Source organism: Salvelinus fontinalis, chromosome 3, assembly GCF_029448725.1.
Source record: "Salvelinus fontinalis isolate EN_2023a chromosome 3, ASM2944872v1, whole genome shotgun sequence".
Classification (NCBI taxonomy): Eukaryota; Metazoa; Chordata; class Actinopteri; order Salmoniformes; family Salmonidae; genus Salvelinus; species Salvelinus fontinalis.
In genome coordinates, this window is record NC_074667.1 from 53444651 (window position 1) to 53465212 (window position 20562).

Below are 20562 nucleotides of genomic sequence, written 5' to 3' on the forward strand. Positions count from 1 at the left end.
ATTTGTTTCCATGGCCTGGTTACGCAATTTATGTAAGCGCAGGGGCTTCTTGAGAGATGGCAGGGCAAGGCTTGAATGGGGCCCCAGCAAAGGGCCAGATAGTGACGATGTATGATTAAGAGGCATGGATCACAATGCTAAAAAGGAGGCTAAGAGTGGAGATGGCAACACAGATACCGTGTTCATTTTGACTGAGGGAAAAGAACAACAAACAGGCAGGAGCAGAAAACAGAAGGGAGGAACAGGAAGGAGACGAGGCAGTTTCGCAGCTCTGACGCCAGAGAACTAGAGGATGAAGTGCTGTCAAGCTCATCAGCCTTGTTGTGAATTCAGCTCATGCTTCAGTCAATGATCTCCCTCAACCCTCACTGAGCCGTGATGAAAGTTTAGCCGTGAAATTCTGTTGAATGGGTGTGATCACATAGGGGAAGGACGAGTTAAAATGTACAGTTTAATTTGAGCAATCGCTTCTGTATAATGTATACAGCATAAGCTCTCAATATTTAAATTCAAACACAGGAAGCAAAATAATTTAAGCCACTTAGGACCATCATTTCATGGTTTTACTAATGGTACAACTTGGAAGAGAGACAAAAAGGACAGCCAACACATCCTATAAACAGCCAACACATCACCTGCTCTGTATCCCACTGACACTATCCCATTCAATATAACATTTCACTTGTTCAAACACATTCCTCTCTTCCCTGACACTCACCGTCCCTACTGTTTCACTTTCTCCTCCCCCTCGCTCTCTCCTTCGCCTTTAACCCCCTCACTTCTGTGTTCTCAGTCCTCACTCTCCACTGCTATTCTACATCCTCAGCTGGACTCCAAAAATGTTCTGTGACCTCTGCCTCTCACACTCCAGCTCCAAACACACTCTCTCTTGCCTTTTCTCAAGAGGTCTTCTAAGGGCATAGAACGTTATCACCTCAATGACAAGCATTGTACAGTCTAGCTTTTCTTATTATATGCTCCACCACATCAGCTGAAACCGGTATGAAATGCTATTACTTTAATAACAATGGAATGAGTAAGGGTTTATTCTGCTAATAACACTAGAGGAGCAAACATTATTAAAACTTGAGAAATAAAAGCCATGACTCAGACTAAGCCGTTAAATAAACCCCTACATTATTTGACATTATCACCTTGGCAGCAGTTCCAGCTGTCTCCCTGGCCCCAAACACCAACCAGGTTCATTATTTCACTGGTACCTGGCTCTGTGTGTATGTGCATGTTTATGTGTAAATGTACAACAACCCATGTCTGACCTTGGATGTGTACTGTGACAGACATGAATCTATGAGCATGTGCGTCTTTCAAGTTGAGAGGGATTGGATTCATATGCAGCAGTATAACAGTAGGCAGACAGACATACCCTAAAGTGCTGATAAATCCACTGGTGGAGCCCTCTGCATAGAGAGAGCAGATGTCCCCGATGTGGAGGAAACTGGACATCTTGTCTGACATGTTGCCTCACCCTGGACTGTGCCTGGAAAAGATGGAAGAGACAAGAGTTAGTGTGATAAATATACCACACAAATAAATATATTACACACGCATTTACAACTGTTTTTTTTTATTATTTCACCTTTATTTAACCAGGTAGGCTAGTTGAGAACAAGTTCTCATTTACAACTGCGACCTGGCCAAGATAAAGCAAAGCAGTGCGACAACAACACAGAGTTACACAACTAAACGTACAGTCAATAACACAATAGAAAAGACAAATTACAATTTAGCATTAATACTGGAGTGATAGATGTGCAGATGATGATGTACAAGTAGAAATACCGGGGTGCAAGAGAGTAAGTAATAATATGGGGATGAGGTAGTTGGGTGTGCTATTTACAGATTGGCTGTGTACAGGTACAGTGATCAGTAAGCTGCTCTAACAGCTGGTGCTTAAAGTTAGTGAAGGAGATAAGTCTCCAGCTTCAGAGATTTTTGCAATTCGTTCCAGTCATTGGCAGCAGAGAACTGGAAGGAAAGGCAGCCAAAGGAAGTGTTGGCTTTGAGGATGACCAGTGCAATATGCCTGCTGGAGCGTGTGCTACGGGTGGGTGTTGCCATGGTGACCAGTGAGCTGAGATAAGGGCTTTACCTAGCAAAGACTTATAGATGACCTGGAGCCAGTGGATTTGGCGACAGTTATGCAGTGAGGGCCAGCCAACGAGAGCATACAGGGTAGTATATGGGGCTTTGGTGACAAAACGGATGGCACTGTGATGGACTACATCCAGTTTGCTGAGTAGAGTGTTGGGGGCTATTTTGTAAATGACATCGCCAAAGTCAAGGATCAGTAGGATAGTCAGTTTTACGAGGGTATGTTTGGCAGCATGAGTGAAGGAGGCTTTGTTGCGAAATAGGAAGCCGATTCTAGATTTAATTTTGGATTGAGATGCTTAACGTGAGTCCGGAAGGAGAGTTTACAGTCTAACCAGACACCTAGGTATTTGTAGTTGTCCGCATATTCTAAGTCAGAACCGTCCAGAGTAGTGATGCTAGTCGGGCGGGAGGTTGCGGGCAGCAATCAGTTGAAGAGCATGCATTTAGTTTTACTAGCATTTAAAAGCAGTTGGAGGCCACGGAAGAAGTGTTGTATGGCGTTGAAGCTCGTTTGTAGGTTTGTTAGCAGAGTGTCTAAAGAAGGGCCAGATGTATAAAGCCTTGGCCAGGTCAATGAAGACGGCTGCACAGTACTGTCTCTTATTGATGGCGGTTATGATATCATTTAGGACCTTGAGCATGGCTGAGGTTCACCCATGACCAGCTCGGAAACCAGATTGCATAGTGGAGAAGGTACGGTGGGATTTGAGATGGTCGGGGATCTGTTTATTAACTTGGCTTTCGAAGATTTTAGAAAGGCAGGGCAGGATGGACATAGGTCTATAACAGTTTGGGTCTAGAGTGTTTCCCCCTTTGAAGAGGGGGATGTCCGCTGCAGCTTTCCAATCTTTGGGGATCTCAGACGATACGAAAGAGGTTGAATAGGCTAACAGGGTTTGCAACAATTTCGGCGCATAATTTTACAAAGAGAGGGTCCAGATTGTCTTCCCCGCTGATTTGTAGGGATTCGGATTTTGCAGCTCTTTCAGAACATCTGCTGTCTGGATTTGGGTGAAGGAGAAACGTGTGTGTGGGGAGGGGGGGGGGGGGGGCTGGCCGGGGTAGGGTGCTGAGATGTTGGCTGAGGTAGGGGTAGCCAGGTGGAAAGCATGGCCAGTCTTGGAAAAATGCTTATTGAAATAATCGATTATCATGGATTTATCGGTGGTGACAGTGTTTCCTAGCCTCAGTGCAGTGGGCAGCTGGGAGGAGGTGCACTTATTCTCCATGGACTTTACAGTGACAATGTGACAATGATGGTTCGAGCTCTGAATGCTGATTGGTTGAAAGCCGTGGTATATCAGACCGTATACCACGGGTATGAGGAAACATTTATTTTTATTGCTCTAATTACATCGGTAACCAGTTTATAATACCAATAAGGCACCTCTGGGGTTTGTGATACTGTATATGGCCAGTATACCATGGCTAAGGGGAATGTCCAGGCACTCCGCATTGCATCATGCTTAAGAACAGACCTTAGCCATGAATATATTTGCCATATACCACACCTCCGTTGGCCTTATTGCTTAAATATAAAATGTACATTGGGTGTGGGCAGCGTAATTGTCCATTGAAAGGCAGGGAGGGGGGAAGGAGTAGTGGTGGCTATTAAGCATGATAAAATGTCCATTGGGGTGGGGGCAGAGTAGGATGTCTGTATTGCCAGGATCTGAGTGATGGAATTGGGGAGAACAGGCCATGGCTCGGGTGGCTTAGGCTCCTGATGATCTTCTTCGGAGAGGGTCGAGTGTGTCGGGAAGGAAGGAGGTGATGTGGTCTTTGACTCTAAAGGCACTTCATGATGACGAAAGTGAGTGCTAAGGGTCAGTAGTGATTCAGTTCAGTTACTTTCCCTTTCTTGGGCACGGGGATGATAGTGGACATCTTGAAACAGGTGGAGATAACGGCCTGAGCTAGAGAGAGATTGAAAATGTCCGAAACCACAACAGCTAGCTGGTCTGCACATGCTCTAAGGGCACAGCTAGGGATGCCGTCTGGTCCACAGTCCACAGTTTTTGATTCGGGTAAGTTTTGGAAGAAACCATTGCTATCACATCTATGCATTTTTTCAAAAATCCGGTGTCTGAGTTGGTGTATTCATTGATGTTATAAGGGTGGCAGGTAGCCTAGTGGTTAGAGCGTTGGGCAAGTAATTGAAAAATTGCTAGACTTAATCCCCGAGCTGACCAGGTAAAAATCTGTCTCTCTGCCCCTAGGCCATCATTGTAAATAAGAACTTGTTCTTAACTGACTTGCCTAGTTAAATAAAGGTTAAATAAAAAAAATACCTAGAGGTGACCCGGAACATACTCCAGTCCACGTGATCAACACAGTCTTGGTGCATGGATTCTGATTGGTCAGACCAGCATTGTACAGACCTGATTACCAGAACTTCCTTCTTCAGTCTTTGGTTTTAGGAGGCAGGGATCAAAATGGAGTGGATGGGCGTATAACACGAATGTCTAGCAACCCAAAAAGGTTGAGTGTTCCATCTTCATCATGGAAAACTTTCGCATTTTAGCTAATTACCAACATTGGAACTACTTTTTAGCTACTTTGCAACTACTTAGCATGTTAACCATCCCTTTAACATAACTCCTAACCCTAACCTAACTGTTCTGCCTGCGGTTACGGAACCCCTACCTGTCCCAGACCTGCTGTTTTCAACTCTTAATGATCGGCTATGAAAAGCCAACAGATTTATTCCTGATTATTATTTGACCATGCTTGTCATTTTTTAACATTTTGAAAATCTTGGCTCTCTCTAATTTTCTCCTTCTCTCTTTCTTTCTCTCGGAGGACCTGAGCCCTGGGACCATACGTCGGGACTGCCGGGCGTGGTGGCTCCTTGCTGTCCCCAGTCCGCCTGGCCTTGCTGCTGTTCCGGTTTCAGCTGTTCTGCCTGCGATTATGGAACCGCCATCTGTCCCAGACCTGTTGTCTTTCAACTCTTAATGATCGGCTACGAAAAGCCAACTGAAAATTATCCATGATTATTATTTGACCATGCTTGTCACTTATGAACATCTTGGCATAGTTCTGTTATAATCTCCACCCGGCACAGCCAGAAGAGGACTGGCCACCCCTCATAGCCTGGTTCCTCTCTAGGTTTCTTCCTAGGTTTTGGCCTTTCTAGGGAGTTTTTCCTAGCCACCGTGCTTCTTCACCTGCATTCTAGCTGTTTGGGGTTTTAGGCTGGGTCTCTGTACAGCACTTCGAGATATTAGCTGATGTACGAAGGGCTATATGAAATAAACTTGATTGATTGATTGAACCTAGCGGACATTAGCCACCTAGCTGGACATTAGCCACCTAGCTGGACATTAGCCACCTAGCTGGACATTAGCCACCTAGCTGGACATTAGCCACCTAGCTGACATTAGCCACCTAGCTGACATTAGCCACCTAGCTGACATTAGCAACAACAAATTGTAATTCGTATCGGAAATTCGTAACATACTGTACGAATTGGAATTTGTGCATTTCATAACATACACACATTTTAATTTGTAACATATCATTCAAGATGGATGATGGTCATCCACAAATTAATACACCCATATGAAACATAACATATCATACTAAATGGAGTGTCTAGGAATAATACGAAACTCTATGAGATCAGGTCGCACAAGCTTGCAGTCAAAATAAAATGAAATGCTTGCTACCTTGGTCAACTACGTGACTAAATAAGTCTCTTTTCAACAAATCAACTATTTTAGACTATTGTATTGTAACCAAGCTAGAAAAATAATCATGCAATTATTACTGAGTGAATGAAGAAAATCATTTTGATACAAACGCTTCCAGACCTTTAAATGGTCTGTCGAAGTGAATGTGTTAAGAACAGGATTAATAGTATAAATGCTTAGAGCTCCCGCCTGTGGATCAGAATAATGCAGGTTTCCCTCTTGAAGGAGATACACTACATGGCCAAAAGTATGCGGACACCCCTCCAAATGAATGGATTCTGCAATTTCAACCACACCCGTTGCCGACAAATCTCCATAGCAAACATTGGCAGTAGAATGGCCCGTACTGAAGAGCTCAGTACATTCAACATGGCACCGTAATAGGATGCCACCTTTCCAACAAGTCAGTTCGTCAAATTTCTGCCTTGCTAGAGCTGCCCTGGTCAACTGTAAGTGTGGTTATTGTGAAGTGGAAACATCTAGGAGCAACAACGTCTCAGCTGCGAAATGGTAGGCGACAAGCTCACAGAACGGGACCGCCGAGTTCTGAAGCACGTAGTGCGTTAAAATCATCTGACCTCGGTTGCAACACTCACTACCGAGCTCCAAACTGCCTCTGGAAGCACCAGAACTGTTCGTCGGGAGCTTCATGAAATGGCTTTCCACAGCCAAGCCTAAGATCACCATGCGCAATGCCAAGCGTTGGCTGGAGTAGTGTAAAGCTTGCAGCCATTGGACTCTGGAGCAGTGGAAACGCGTTCTCTGGAGTGATGAATCACGCTTCACCATCTGACAGTCCGACTGATGAATCTAGGTTTGGCACATGCCAGAAGAACGCTACATGACCCAATGTATAATGCCAACTGTACAGTTTGGTGGATGGTCTGGGGCTGTTTCTCATGGTTCGAGTTAAGCCCCTTAGTTCCAGTGAAGGAAAATCTTAACACTACAGCATACAAATCACATTCTAGACGATTCTGTGCATACAACTTTGTGGCAACAATTTGGGGAGGGGGGGGGGGGCTTTCCTGTTTCAGCATGACGATGCCCTCATGCACAAAGCGAGGTCCATACAGAAATAGTTTGTCGAGATTGGTGGGGGAATATTTAAAAAAATGTTTCTTTAATAGTTTCAACAGCCCCTCCTGACACACACACTTATTTGAATTCATTAGATGGCTCTTAAAAAGAGCCTTTGGGTTTCTGGAGAGGCAGACACATGGCAGTGTGTGGTGTGTACTACTGCATCCATTTTTCTAGAACGGAGGAGAGACCAGGGCCCGTCTCCGCAAAGCGTCTCAGAAAAGGTCCTAAGAATCCTGTTAAACCCAGTTAAGACAAAAAGAATTCAGAGCTCAGAGTAGGTTTTAGGATGATGTTAAGTCACTGCTCAGACAAACTCTGAGCCAGGAGTAAAATCAACTGTCAGCTGGTAGTAATGACAGTTTGAGGTACCGCAAAGGAAAGACAGTGATGACTGCTCATAGCAAATTATGGGGATTAGCCAATCGCGATGAGGCATCGCCAGCTGTGAAATTTATAGCAGGTTTCAGACAACCACGGTGAGTGTGACTGTACATCAAATGTTGCAAATGTTGCAATGGTAAAAAGTTTGATATCATTTTCGCCTGAAACGATCACTTTGCTTAGTCTTAATAGGTTGGCATGCATATCTTTTTTATTTTTTATTACCAATCCAGATATTTTTTTATAATGTGATAGGCATTTTGCACTGAATCATACAATATAATGGTTTAAAAGCAGAATTTTTATAATATTATTGTTATATCTACACACTTGTCAACCTGTTAAACAACTAAATTGTTTTGGCACAGTAGTTACTTGCCGATAATGTTGCATTAAACGTTTGAAAGGTCTATAATTTTTACCCAAATGCAATTAAAAGTTTTCAATTACCCACGTATAGGCATCTTTCATAACAACGTGATATTCTGCTTGAAATAACATGCAGCTTAATGAAATAATTGAAAGAAAAGTTGACTATTTATTAGTCTAGTGGTTGTAAGTATTTAGTCATGAGAATAAGGCCTCATAAGAAATCATTGTCAAAAGTGCAAGCGGTACTGTTGCATGTAGGTCTAGATCATTTATGGGTTGATCATATAGAAATATCAAAAGATTCCTTCAACTCCAAAGCAATTGCCTGTCTATGGTGCAGGAACCACTGAATCTCTGCCTTTTTCTATTATCAAGACACCTGCTGGTAACTCTTCATTAATTGGTTAGGACAGCTCATGAGGTGTCCTAAATAGCTGTAGACTAGGTGTGACTTATTACTGAAGAGGCTTCATGCATAGCTTGTATTGTGACCCGTAAGAGTAGGAGTAAAATGTCTCTATGCTCAGCACTTATGACCAATTGTCTACTCTGAGACACTTTGTGGATACGGACCCAGCTCTCAGACTCTCATGGGAGAGGTCATTTCCATCATCCGTGAGATGCACGCCATCCCTACGGTACATTCCAGGGACACAGTGCTTTATGTCTGAGTGGAGGATTGTGGGCATGCACCTGTCACAGAGAAATGCAAACACCAGCTGGTTGACAGAGCACCTGGCCATCTCTATGTGCTTGTTGATGTCCTCGTCGCACTGGAACATCTAATTCCTCCACTGTGTGCTGTCAGAGTAGATCACCGTTGTCCCGGGGAGAATTCAGCTGGACTACCTCTAAAATCAACTCGCATCTGACGCACCAGGGCTGTCCCAAGTAATTTCCACCGAGGAGGATGACTATGATATATTCAGTCACACCTCGCCTTGGAGAGAAAGAATATTTCAGAACCCTTCTGATGAGAACAGCTCATCCATATTTCGCGCTCCTGTAGTCATCTGGCCAGCTACATTGTGTAATCGCATAGTAAATATTTGCTTCAGTCTTTGTTTCCTTGCTCTCGCCAATTTGCTTTGAGCAATGATCAGTAGTATTATGAGCTGGGATATTCAAAAAATAAAAAATAAAATGCACAACATTGTGCGGGTTCACAGGGAGAGCATGTGTTAAGCTGTATTATAATGTTGTATAATAGTCACCTTCCAGTGTAAAAACCATGGAAATTAAAAACAAAAAAAACTACAATTTAAGTGAGAATAGGCATCGGTCTGAAGCCGAAAAAGGAAATGCACATGAGCACCACAAAGCCTATTCCACCCATGCTCTACCAAGTTTTTCCAGCACACAACTTTGACCTACTACAGTAGCTATGTTGGTACTGTACTTCAAACTATGCTTGGGATCAAACCTTCTCAAACAGCCTAATTTATAATCTTCAGAAGGATAATGGACTTTAGTGTTCCGCTATTAAAATTATGTATACCAGTTAATATTCATACATCTTTTGGCTGTATGTATTTTTAGATAGGCCTATTGTAAATGTGTATTATTGTAGCGACACCATCTATATTGCAAAAGGAAATACAAGTACAAACATAACTTTAAGCTACATATTATTTTGACAGCGGTAATGAACTGTCCATTGATCAGCACAGCAATTTATAAATTAGGGATATAAAGTATTTTGAAAGCAGGTGCTTCCACACAGGTGTGGTTCCTGAGTTAATTAAACAATTAACATCCCATCATTTTTAGGGTCATGTATAAAAATGTTGGACAGGCCATTATTTTGGCTACCATGGCTATGCCCACATAGGATGGCAATGCCCCCATCCACAGGGCAGGAGTGGTCCCTGAATGGTTTGATGAGCATGAAAACAATGTTAACCATATGCCATGGCTGTCTCAGTCACCAGATCTCAACCCAATTGAAAATGTATGCAGTTTCTAAAGTGGCGCCTGAGACAGCATTTTCCACCACCATCAACAAAACACCAAATGATGGAATTTCTCATAGAAGAATGGTGTCGCATCCCTCCAATAGAGTTCAACAGATTTGTAGAATCTATGCCAAGGTGCATTAAAGCTGTTCTGGCTCGTGATGGCCTAACGTCCTATTAAGAAACGATGTTGGCGTATCCTTTATTTTTGGCAGTTACCTGTACATGAAACCTACACTCAAACAAAAGATAGCTTCTGAATGTTTTTAAGTAGGCCTCACTCTTTATGGAATGTTCTGAAAAACCTACAACTCTAATTACCTAGTGTCCAAATGGAAATGTCTGCAGGCCTTTCCATTAGTAATAATCCTGCCCAAATCCCCAGTGTGAGAAACCATTGTGCCTCATCAACATCCCCAATATAAAAATGATCCAAACAGAAGGGAATACTGTAGCCATCTAGAATGTAGCAAATAGGTCTAACTGACTCCATTAGAACCATCTGACAATGCTTGTTTTTACTCTTGGTTTGTTGGCCTATTCTATCATTGATGTAGGCAACACTAATTGTCTTGGATAGGCTCCTGAATCATCAGGATGAAACAAAATGAGTAGTTATACTAACCCCGTTTAAAAAATAATAATATTCAATTAATACATTATCATTACATTGTTAGGCTACATTGCCAGTCTTTGCTTGTTGCTTAGGCTACATTGTTACATCTTTCATTTCCTGAAGATGTCAAATGTAACCGAGTCGCATAAACCAAAAATGTCGCTTGGCCACCTTGACATTTCTCACAGCTCATTCAAAATGCACTTGTCTAAAAACAATCTGACATTTTAAGTTTCAGGTTTTATTCCACGATACAGACCCATTTTGGTGGTCTTGAAAACGCAATGCATTAAAAACTATAGAAGCCATAGCCTACTATATCGAGGTAGACTATACGCGTGGGTTACTTGACAATTCATGTATGACGTTAGAGGATGATGATCTTCTCAAAACTATACTACAGGGTGAGAATCTGCATAGGACTTTACCTTCACAAAAGAAAGAATGAGGCGAAAAAATGATCGAATCGGGCTGGATCAGCAAACGTGAATTTCCACTGCGCCGTCCTCGTTAAATTCCATGATCGCCGACTGAAACTCCAGTTAGAACATAGCTTCTCTGACAGCTGAATTTGTCCTCAGTGGCAATCCGCTTCTTACCTCTTCCACATGCGCTTTGAAGAAACGCCCCTTTTGCTTATATATACACACACACACACACACACACACACACACATATATATATATATATATCGCAGCAGTGGTGTTTGGGAAATGTTGTTTCAATGATAAAAACTATAGGCTACTTGTAGGCTGCGACCCATTATATGATATTGACACTGAAGTTTGCAATTTAAAAATAGACATATTAATAGACTTATGTGTAGAGCTGTTTTACTATTGCTGTGTTGATTATTTTTGCTTAAAAGTGTATTAGGCCTTCTATTATAAACTGCGACACTATGAATAACTTTGTAGACTAAAGTGTAGGCTGAAGTGTGTCATTGTGAATGAACAATCTATTAAAAGTGCAGTCTCTTTTTGGCAGTGATTTGTCCAGAGACAATTGGACCTATGTGGGTGTCTAGCATCAGAATAAATAGCAACAGAATAGCAACAGATGAATAGCTTCAAACGGTTCCTGATCTAAGATAGTGTAGTAGAGGCCAAAACATCTGACCACAGGAGGTTGGTGGCACCTTCATTGACTGGAGCAGAATTAGAAAATGGTATCAAATACATCAAACACATGGTTTCCATGTGTTTGATGCCATTACATTTGCTCCATTCCGGCCATTATTATTAGTCATTCTTCCCTCAGCAGCCTCCTGTTCATCTGAGGTACTGTACATGTCACATGACATGGAATTTACCATGCACATGATGATGATGGAGGATGAAATCCCTGAGGTTGAGTGATGTTTTGACCGTATTATATACTGTATCTGTTTGTAATAGAAATGTTTTCCATGTCAAAAACAGAAACGTCAAAAACATCCACTCTTCCTTATAGCTTGGCCTCATGCTGTATATGTCAGTCTTAGAAAGGAAATTAGAGAAACACAGTCATTGTGTGGACACGCTGCTGCCAAAAACACAAACTCTTCAACTCTGTCACTAACACTGTTCAATGAATTGTGTTTTGTGAAAAGGATTCAGCCGAGTCAGATTTAAACTGCATGGTCCATTTCCTCTAGGCTGTTGTTCACACAGAAAAAGTTAATCATTCATTGCCCTTGATGGAATATCCTGAAAAATGCAACTGTATTGTACTCATGCTGCAACTTAGAGAGTATGATGTGTTTTGAAAAGAATCTCCAGCTATGGTGGACAATGAACATAAACAAACAACCAGAGAAAGGAATTACAATTTGGTTACGGTACGCTAATTTAGTTTCTGTCCTCTCTCTTTCTTTGCTTTCAAGTTTTGAAACTCTGACGTAGCGTGAGTGATCTAGTTCAGTTTAATATGCCCCATTAAAGTCTTGTCTTTCAATTTTTTTTACTTCTGGAATTAGAACACAGACTAATCAGTGTACTCTGTCTGAAACATTAAAAAGCATCCATGCAACATTAAAACCAGTAAAACACTTCCCAGATGAATTTAATAAATTTAAGTGCTCCCCTGGCTGTTTCCAGATCCCACTTATTCACTTGTTGATTTTTTAACAAAAATAACATTGAGATCACTTAAAGGTAGAATCTTTAGTTGAAACAATAACAAAGCGACACCCCGCTTATCTTTTGGAAGAAAGTTGAGGGATTGGCCTGGAGAAATGTAACCACTCTCAAATTCATAGACAGAGCAATGGATACAAGGACAGTCAATCCATCTATACAGTGTTTGTTTATATTTACATTGTTTACAAACATTGGAGTAAAACAAGCTTATGTTTTGGGTTCTGATGGGGTACGACAGTTGAACTAAGCTCATGAGGCATTTATATTCTTCAAGAATCAATGGATTTATCAATAATTTACAACTCCAAAAATGAATGTAGCAACTAAGGAGTATAGCTTTAATAAACAGTAAATAGCACTGTTTGAGATGGTTTCACCTACCACTGGAATTCAGCGGCGCGTTAAGATGATCAGTTGAAAAGCTTGTAGCATTTGCCATCCGTTTTTCAATATCGATGACTTCAGGATAAGGTGCATTTTTTTATCTATGTCAGCATTTTTACATGATCAACTATCACACCACTTACGTCCACTCAGATTCATAAATACAGTGCCTTCAGAAAGTATTCATATTGACTTATTCCACATTTAGTTGTGTTACAGCCTGAATTCAAAATAGATTAAATGGATTTTTTTTCTCACCCATCTACACACAATAACCCATAATGACAGTGGAAACATGTTTTTAGAAATGCAAATTTATTGAAAATGAAATGTAGAAATATCTTATTTACATACTGTAAGTATTCACACCTGTCACGTTCCTGACCTATTTCTGTTAGTTTGTTGTATGTGTTAGTTGGTCAGGACGTGAGTTTGGGTGGGCATTCTATGTTTTCTGTTTCTATGTTGGTTTAAGGGTTGCCTGGTATGGCTCTTAATTAGAGGCAGGTGTTTGGCGTTCCTCTAATTGAGAGTCATATTTAGGTAGGTTGTTTCACTGTGTTCGTTGTGGGTGGTTGTCTCCTGTGTCAGTGTTTGTCGCACCATACGGGACTGTTCGGGTTGTTTTTGTACATCGTCATTTTGTGTAGTCTATTTTCCCTGTTCGTACGTTCTTCGTGTTTAATGTAGGTTCATCGTCCAGGTCTGTCTACTCCGTTTGTTGTTTTGTTAGTTATAGTGAAGTTCGTGTTTTTTCGTCTTGTCTTTAAATAAATTATGTGTTCACAACCCGCTGCGCCTTGGTTCCATCACTACTCCTCCTTTTCGGTTGAAGAGGAGGAGGACTACCTGTAACGGTCCTGACCTGTTTTATGTTGTTTTTGTATATTGTTTAGGTCAGGGCATGTGTTTTGGGTGGGCAGTCTATGTTATCTGTTTCTATGTTGGTTTTGGTTGCCTGGTATGGCTCTTAATTAGAGGCAGGTGTTTTGCGTTCTCCTCTAATTAAGAGTCATATTTAGGTAGGGTGTTCTCACTGTTTGTTTGTGGGTGATTGTCTCCTGTGTCTGTGTCGATGTTACACCATACGGGAATGTTTCGGTTTGTTTGTGCGTTTTTGTAGTAAGTACTTGTTCGTTCGTTCTGCGTGTGTTATGTCAGTTCGTCGTACTAAGTCTGTCTACTTTCGTTTTGTTATTTTGTTAGTTTATTCAAGTATAGTTTGTTTCGTTTTGTCTTGTAAATAAAATTCATCATGTATTCACAACCCGCTGCGCCTTGGCTCGATCACTACTCCTCCTCTTCTTATGAAGAGAGAGAGGAACGCCTTTACAGAATCACCCACCATTCCAGAGCCAAGCAGCGGAGTAAATGGAGTAAGGGACAGGAAAAGAAGGAGCAATGGACATGGGACGATATATTGGACGGAAAGGGTTGCTACACATGGGAGGAGATCCTGGCTGGTAGGGATCGCCTCCCATGGGAAGAGCTGGAGGCACTGAGGAGAGCAGAGGCTACCGGAGAGAGGAACCGGAGCTATGAGGGAACACGTCTGGCACGGAAGCCCAAAAAGCCCGTAAGTAACACCCAAAAATTTCTTGGGGGGGGGGCTAAGAGGTAGTGGGCCAAGGGCAGGTAGGAGACCTGCGCCCACTTCCCAGGCTTACCGTGGAGAGCGGGAGTACGGGCAGGCGCCGTGTTACGCAGTAGAGCGCACGGTGTCTCCTGTACGAGTGCATAGCCCAGTGCGGGTTATTCCACCTCCCCGCACTGGTCGGGCGACCTGGAGCATTCAACCAGGTAAGGTTGGGCAGGCTCAATGCTCAAGAGTGCCAGTACGCCTCCACGGTCCGGTATTTCCGGCGCCACCTCCCCGCCCCAGCCTAGTACCTACAGTGCCTACACTACGCACTAGGCTACCAGTGCGTCTCCTGAGCCCAGTTCCTCCTCCACGCACTCTCTCTGTAGTGAGTGTATCCAGTTCGGTGCCTCCAGTTCCGGCACCACGCACAAAGCCTCCTGTGCGTCTCCAGAGCCCTGAACACACTATCTTCTCCCCCTACTAATCCTGATGTGCTTGTCCTCAGCCCGGTGTCACCAGTGCCGGTACCTCGCATCAGGTATAGAGTGGGCTTTGAGAATACAGTGTGCCCTGTCCCTGCTCCCCGCACTAGTAGGAAGGTGCTTATCCTTAGCCCGGTGCCTCCAGTTCCGGCACCACGCACCAGGTCTACAGTGCGCCGTATCCGGCCAGAGCCATCCGTCTCCCCAGCGCCATCTGAGCCATCCGTCTCCCCAGCGCCATCTGAGCCATCCGTCTCCCCAGCGCCGTCTGAGCCATCCGTCTGCCATGAGCCTGCAAAGCCGCCCGTCTGCCATGAGCCTGCAAAGCCGCCCGTCTGCCATGAGCCTGCAAAGCCGCCCGTCTGCCATGAGCCTGCAAAGCCGCCCGTCTGCCATGAGCCTACAGAGCCGCCCGCCAGACAGGAGCCGCTAGAGCCGCCCGCCAGACAGGAGCCGCTAGAGCCGCCCGCCAGACAGGAGCCGCTAGAGCCGCCCGCCAGACAGGATCTGCCAGAGCCGCCCGCCAGACAGGATCTGCCAGAGCCGCCCGCCAGACAGGATCTGCCAGAGCCGCCAACCAGACAGGATCTGCCAGAGCCGCCAACCAGACAGGATCTGCCAGAGCCGCCAACCAGACAGGATCTGCCAGAGCCGTCAGAGAGCCATGAGCGTCGAGAGCCGTCAGCCCGCCATGAGCGTCGAGAGCCGTCAGCCCGCCATGAGCGTCGAGAGCCGTCAGCCCGCCATGAGCGTCGAGAGCCGTCAGCCCGCCATGAGCGTCGAGAGCCGTCAGCCCGCCATGAGCGTCGAGAGCCGTCAGCCCGCCATGAGCGTCGAGAGCCGTCAGCCCGCCATGAGCGTCGAGAGCCGTCAGCCCGCCATGAGCGTCGAGAGCCGTCAGCCTGCCATGAGCGTCGAGAGCCGTCAGCCTGCATAGACCTGCCAGAGTCCCTCAGCCAGGATCTGCCAGAGTATATCAGCCGGGACCTGCCCCTTGTCCCGGTGCTGCCCCTTGTCCCGGTGCTGCCCCTTGTCCCGGTGCTGCCCCTTGTCCCGGTGCTGCCCCTTATCCCGGTGCTGCCCCTTGTCCCGGTGCTGCCCCTTATCCCGGTGCTGGTCTTTATCCTGGTGCTGCCCCTTATCCTGGTGCTGCCCCTTGTCCTGGTGCTGCCCCTTGTCCCGGTGCTGCCCCTTGTCCCGGTGCTGCCCCTTGTCCCGGTGCTGCCCCTTGTCCCGGTGCTGCCCTTTGTCCCGGTGCTGCCCTTTGTCCCGGTGCTGCCCTTTGTCCCGGTGCTGCCCCTTGTCCCGGTGCTGCCCCTTGTCCCGGTGCTGCCCCTTGTCCCGGTGCTGCCCCTTGTCCCGGTGCTGCCCCTTCTCCTGGTGCTGGCCGTTTATTTAGGGGATGTGAGTTTTAGGGTGGTCATTGGGAGGGGAAGACAGAAACGGGGAGTGACTATGGTGGTGTGGGGACAGCATCCAGAGCCGGAGCCACCACCGTGGTCAACTGCCCACCCAGACCCTCCCCTGGACTTTGTGCTGGTGCGCCCGGCGTTCGCACCTTGAGGGGGGGGGGGTTCTGTAACGGTCCTGACCTGTTTTATGTTGTTTTTGTATATTGTTTAGGTCAGGGCATGTGTTTTGGGTGGGCAGTCTATGTTATCTGTTTCTATGTTGGTTTTGGTTGCCTGGTATGGCTCTTAATTAGAGGCAGGTGTTTTGCGTTCTCCTCTAATTAAGAGTCATATTTAGGTAGGGTGTTCTCACTGTTTGTTTGTGGGTGATTGTCTCCTGTGTCTGTGTCGATGTTACACCATACGGGAATGTTTCGGTTTGTTCGTGCGTTTTTGTAGTAAGTACTTGTTCGTTCGTTCTGCGTGTGTTATGTCAGTTCGTCGTACTAAGTCTGTCTACTTTCCTTTTGTTATTTTGTTAGTTTATTCAAGTATAGTTTGTTTCGTTTTGTCTTGTAAATAAAATTCATCATGTATTCACAACCCACTGCGCCTTGGCTCGATCACTACTCCTCCTCTTCTTATGAAGAGAGAGAGGAACGCCGTTACACTACCGTTACAACACCCCTGAGTCAATATATGTTAGAATCACCTTTGGCAGTGATTACAGCTGAGAATCTTTCTCGGTAAGTCTCTAAGAGCTTTGCACACCTGGATTGTACAATATTTGCACATCCATTTTTTTTTCAAGCTCTGTCAATTTGGTTGTTGATCATTGCTAGACATTTTCAAGTCTTGTCATAGATTTTCAAGCCAATTTCAGCCAAAACTGTAACAAGGCCACTCAGGAACATTCAATGTCGCCTTGGTAACTCCTGTGTATAGTTAGCCTTGTGTTTTAGGTTATTTTCTTGGAAGTGAATTTGTCTCCCAGGGTCTGTTGGTAAGCAGATTGAACAAGGTATTCCTGTAGGATTTTGCCTGTGCTTAGCTCTATTCCGTTTATTTTTATCTTTAAAACAATCACTAGTTCTTGCCGATGACAAGCATACCATAACATGATGCAACCACCAACATGCTTGAAAATATGAAGAGTGGTACTCAGTGACGTGTTGTGTTGTTGTCACGTTCCTGACCGGTTTTCTGTTATTTTGTATGTGTTTGACGGTCAGGGCGTGAGTTTGGGTGGGTAGTCTATGTTATGTGTTTCTAGGTTTGTATAAGGGTGACCTGATATGGCTCTCAATTAGAGGCAGGTGGTTTTCATTTCCTCTGATTGAGAGTCATATTAAGGTAGGTGTTTTCACACTGTTTGTTTGTGGGTGGTTGTCTCCTGTGTCAGTGTTTGTCGCGCCACACGGGACTGTCTCGGTTTATGTAGTCTGTTCCTGTTCGTGAGTTCTTCGTGTATTTATGTAAGTTCCATGTCCAGGTCTGTCTACTCCGTTTTGTTATTTTGTTAATTATTCAAGTGTATTTCGTTTCGTGTTTTTTCGTCTTGTTCATTAAAATCATGTCATTTCACAACGCTGCGTTTTGGTCGAATCCCTGCTCCTCCTCTTCGGATGAAGAGGAGGAGGAAAGCCGTTACAGAACCACCCACCTTAATACGACCAAGCGGCGTGGGAGAGCACAACAAAAGAACCAGGACTCGTGGACATGGGAGGAAATATTGGACGGAAAGGGACCCTGGGCGCAAACTGGAGAATATCGCCGCTCTCGTGAGTGGAAGGAGGCAGCCACAGCCCAGGAGCGGTGGTATGAGGAGGCAGCAATGAGACGTGGCTGGAAGCCGGAGAATCAAGCTCAAGACCGGAGATATGAAGGTATGCGGCTAGCAAGGAAGCCCGTGAAGAAACCCCAAAAATTTCTTGGGGGGGGGCTAAGAGGTAGCCGCTAGAGCCATTCGTCAGTCAGGATCTGCCAGAGCCGCCAACCAGACAGGATCTGCCAGAGCCGCCAACCAGACAGGATCTGCCAGAGCCGCCAACCAGACAGGATCTGCCAGAGCCGCCAACCAGACAGGATCTGCCAGAGCCGCCAACCAGACAGGATCTGCCAGAGCCGCCAACCAGACAGGATCTGCCAGAGCCGTCAGCCAGCCATGAGCGTCCAGAGCCGTCAGCCAGCCATGAGCGTCCAGAGCCGTCAGCCAGCCATGAGCGTCCAGAGCCGTCAGCCAGCCATGAGCGTCCAGAGCCGTCAGCTAGCCATGAGCGTCCAGAGCCGTTAGCCAGTCATGAGCTGCCCCTCAGCCCAGAGCGGCTATTTATCCAGAACTGCCCCTCAGTCCAGAGCTGTCTCTCTGTCCGGAGCTGCCCTTCAGTCCTGAGCTACCTCTCTATCCTGAGCTACCTCTCTGTCCTGAGCTACCTCTCTGTCCTGAGCTACCCCTCTGTCCTGAGCTATCCCTCTGTCCTGAGCTACCTCTCTGTCCTGAGCTACCTTGTCCCGGAGCTGTCCTTTATCTTGGTGTTGCCCCTTAAACTAAGTGGGTGTAAAATGAGGGTGGTCATTCTAAGGGGGAGACGTAAGCTGGGATTGACTATGGTGGGGTGGGGACCTCGCCCAGATCCTGAGCCACCACCGTGGTCAGATGCCCACCCAGACCCTCCCCTAGACTTTTGGTGGTGCGTTCGGAGTACGCACCTTGAGGGGGGAGTTATGTCACGTTCCTGACCGGTTTTCTGTTATTTTGTATGTGTTTGACGGTCAGGGCGTGAGTTTGGGTGGGTAGTCTATGTTATGTGTTTCTAGGTTTGTATAAGGGTGACCTGATATGGCTCTCAATTAGAGGCAGGTGGTTTTCATTTCCTCTGCTTGAGAGTCATATTAAGGTAGGTGTTTTCACACTATTTGTGGGTGGTTGTCTCCTGTGTCAGTGTTTGTCGCGCCACACGGGACTGTCTCGGTTTATGTAGTCTGTTCCTGTTCGTGAGTTCTTCGTGTATTTATGTAAGTTCCAGGTCTGTCTACTCCATTTTGTTAATTATTCAAGTGTATTTCGTTTCGTGTTTTTTCGTCTTGTTCATTAAAATCATGTCATTTCACAACGCTGCGTTTTGGTCGAATCCCTGCGCCTCCTCTTCGGATGAGGAGGAGGAAAGCCGTTACAGTTGTATTTACCCCAAACATAACGTTTTGTATTCAGGACATAAAGTTAATTTCTTTGCTATATATTTTGCAGTTTTACTTTAGCGCCTTATTGCAAACAGGATAAATGTTTTAGAATATTTTTATTCTGTACAGGCTTCCTTCTTTTCACTCTGTCATTTAGGTTAGTATTGTGGAGTAACTACAATGTTGTTGATCCATCCCCAGTTTTCTTCTGTCACAGCCATTAAACTCTCTAACTGTTCTAAAGTCACCTTGGCCTCATGGCAAAATCTCTGAGCGGTTTTCTTCCTCTCTGGCAACTGACTTAGGAAGGATGCCTGTAGCTTCGTAGTGACTGGGTGTATTGATACACCATCCAAAGTGTTATTAATAACTTCGCCATGCTCAAAGGGATACTCAATGTCTGCTTTTTTATTTTTACCCATCCACCAATAGTTTCCTTTCTTTGCGAGGCATTGGAAAACCTTCCTGGTCTTTGTGGTTGAATATGTGTTTAAAAATCACTGCTTGACTGAAGGACCTTACAGAGAAGTGTATGTGTGGGTTACAGAGTATTTTATTTGCCTTTATTTAATCAGGGAGTCACCATTGAGACCAGTGTCTCTTTTACAAGGGAGCCCTGCATATACAGTACCAGTTAAACATTTGGACACCTACTCATTCAAGGGTTTTTCTTTATTTTTACTATTTTCTACATTGTAGAATAATAGTGAAGACATCAAAACTATGTAACAACACATATGGAATCATGTAGTGACCAAAATAGTGTTAAGCAAAGCAAAATATATTTTAGATTTTAGATTCCCTCGAAAAAGCTTCCTTTTGCCTTGTTGATAGCTTTGCACACTCTTGGCATTCTCTCAACTAGCTTCACCTGGAATGCTTTTCCAACAGTCTTGAAGAAGTTCCCACATATGCTGAGCAGGTGTTGGCTACTTTTCCTTCACTCTGGAAGAGAGAAAGTGTGTCCAACTCATCCCAAACCATCTCAATTGGGTTGAGGTTGGGTGATCGTGGAGGCCAGGTCATCTGATGCCGCACTCCATCGCTCTCCTTCTTGGTCAAATAGCCCTTACACAGCCTGGAGGTGTATTGGGTCATTGTCCTGGTGAAAAACAAATGATAGTCCCACTAAGCGCAAACCAGGTGGGATGGCGTTTCGCTGCAGAATGCTGTGGTAGCCATGCTGGTTAAGTGTGCCTTGAA

The 20562-nt window shown here is 44.9% G+C and overlaps 1 protein-coding gene across 12 annotated transcripts in view; it reads right to left on the minus strand.

The window, feature by feature from the left end:
• LOC129851117 (inositol 1,4,5-trisphosphate receptor type 1-like) overlaps positions 1-10842 on the minus strand; it is a 153710-nt gene extending 142868 nt beyond the window's left edge. For 11 of the 12 annotated variants that reach the window (XM_055917402.1, XM_055917391.1, XM_055917399.1 and 8 more), the window contains exons 1-2: positions 10649-10842; positions 1385-1498 (exon numbers count right to left, since the gene is read on the minus strand). In XM_055917402.1, the coding sequence (XP_055773377.1) occupies positions 1385-1476 (92 nt within the window). In that variant the 5' untranslated portion in view covers positions 1477-1498; positions 10649-10842. Of the gene's footprint in view, positions 1-1384; positions 1499-10648 lie in introns of those variants that run through there. The other variant, XM_055917400.1, reaches the window with a different exon arrangement.
• Positions 10843-20562: the final 9720 nt, after the last annotated feature.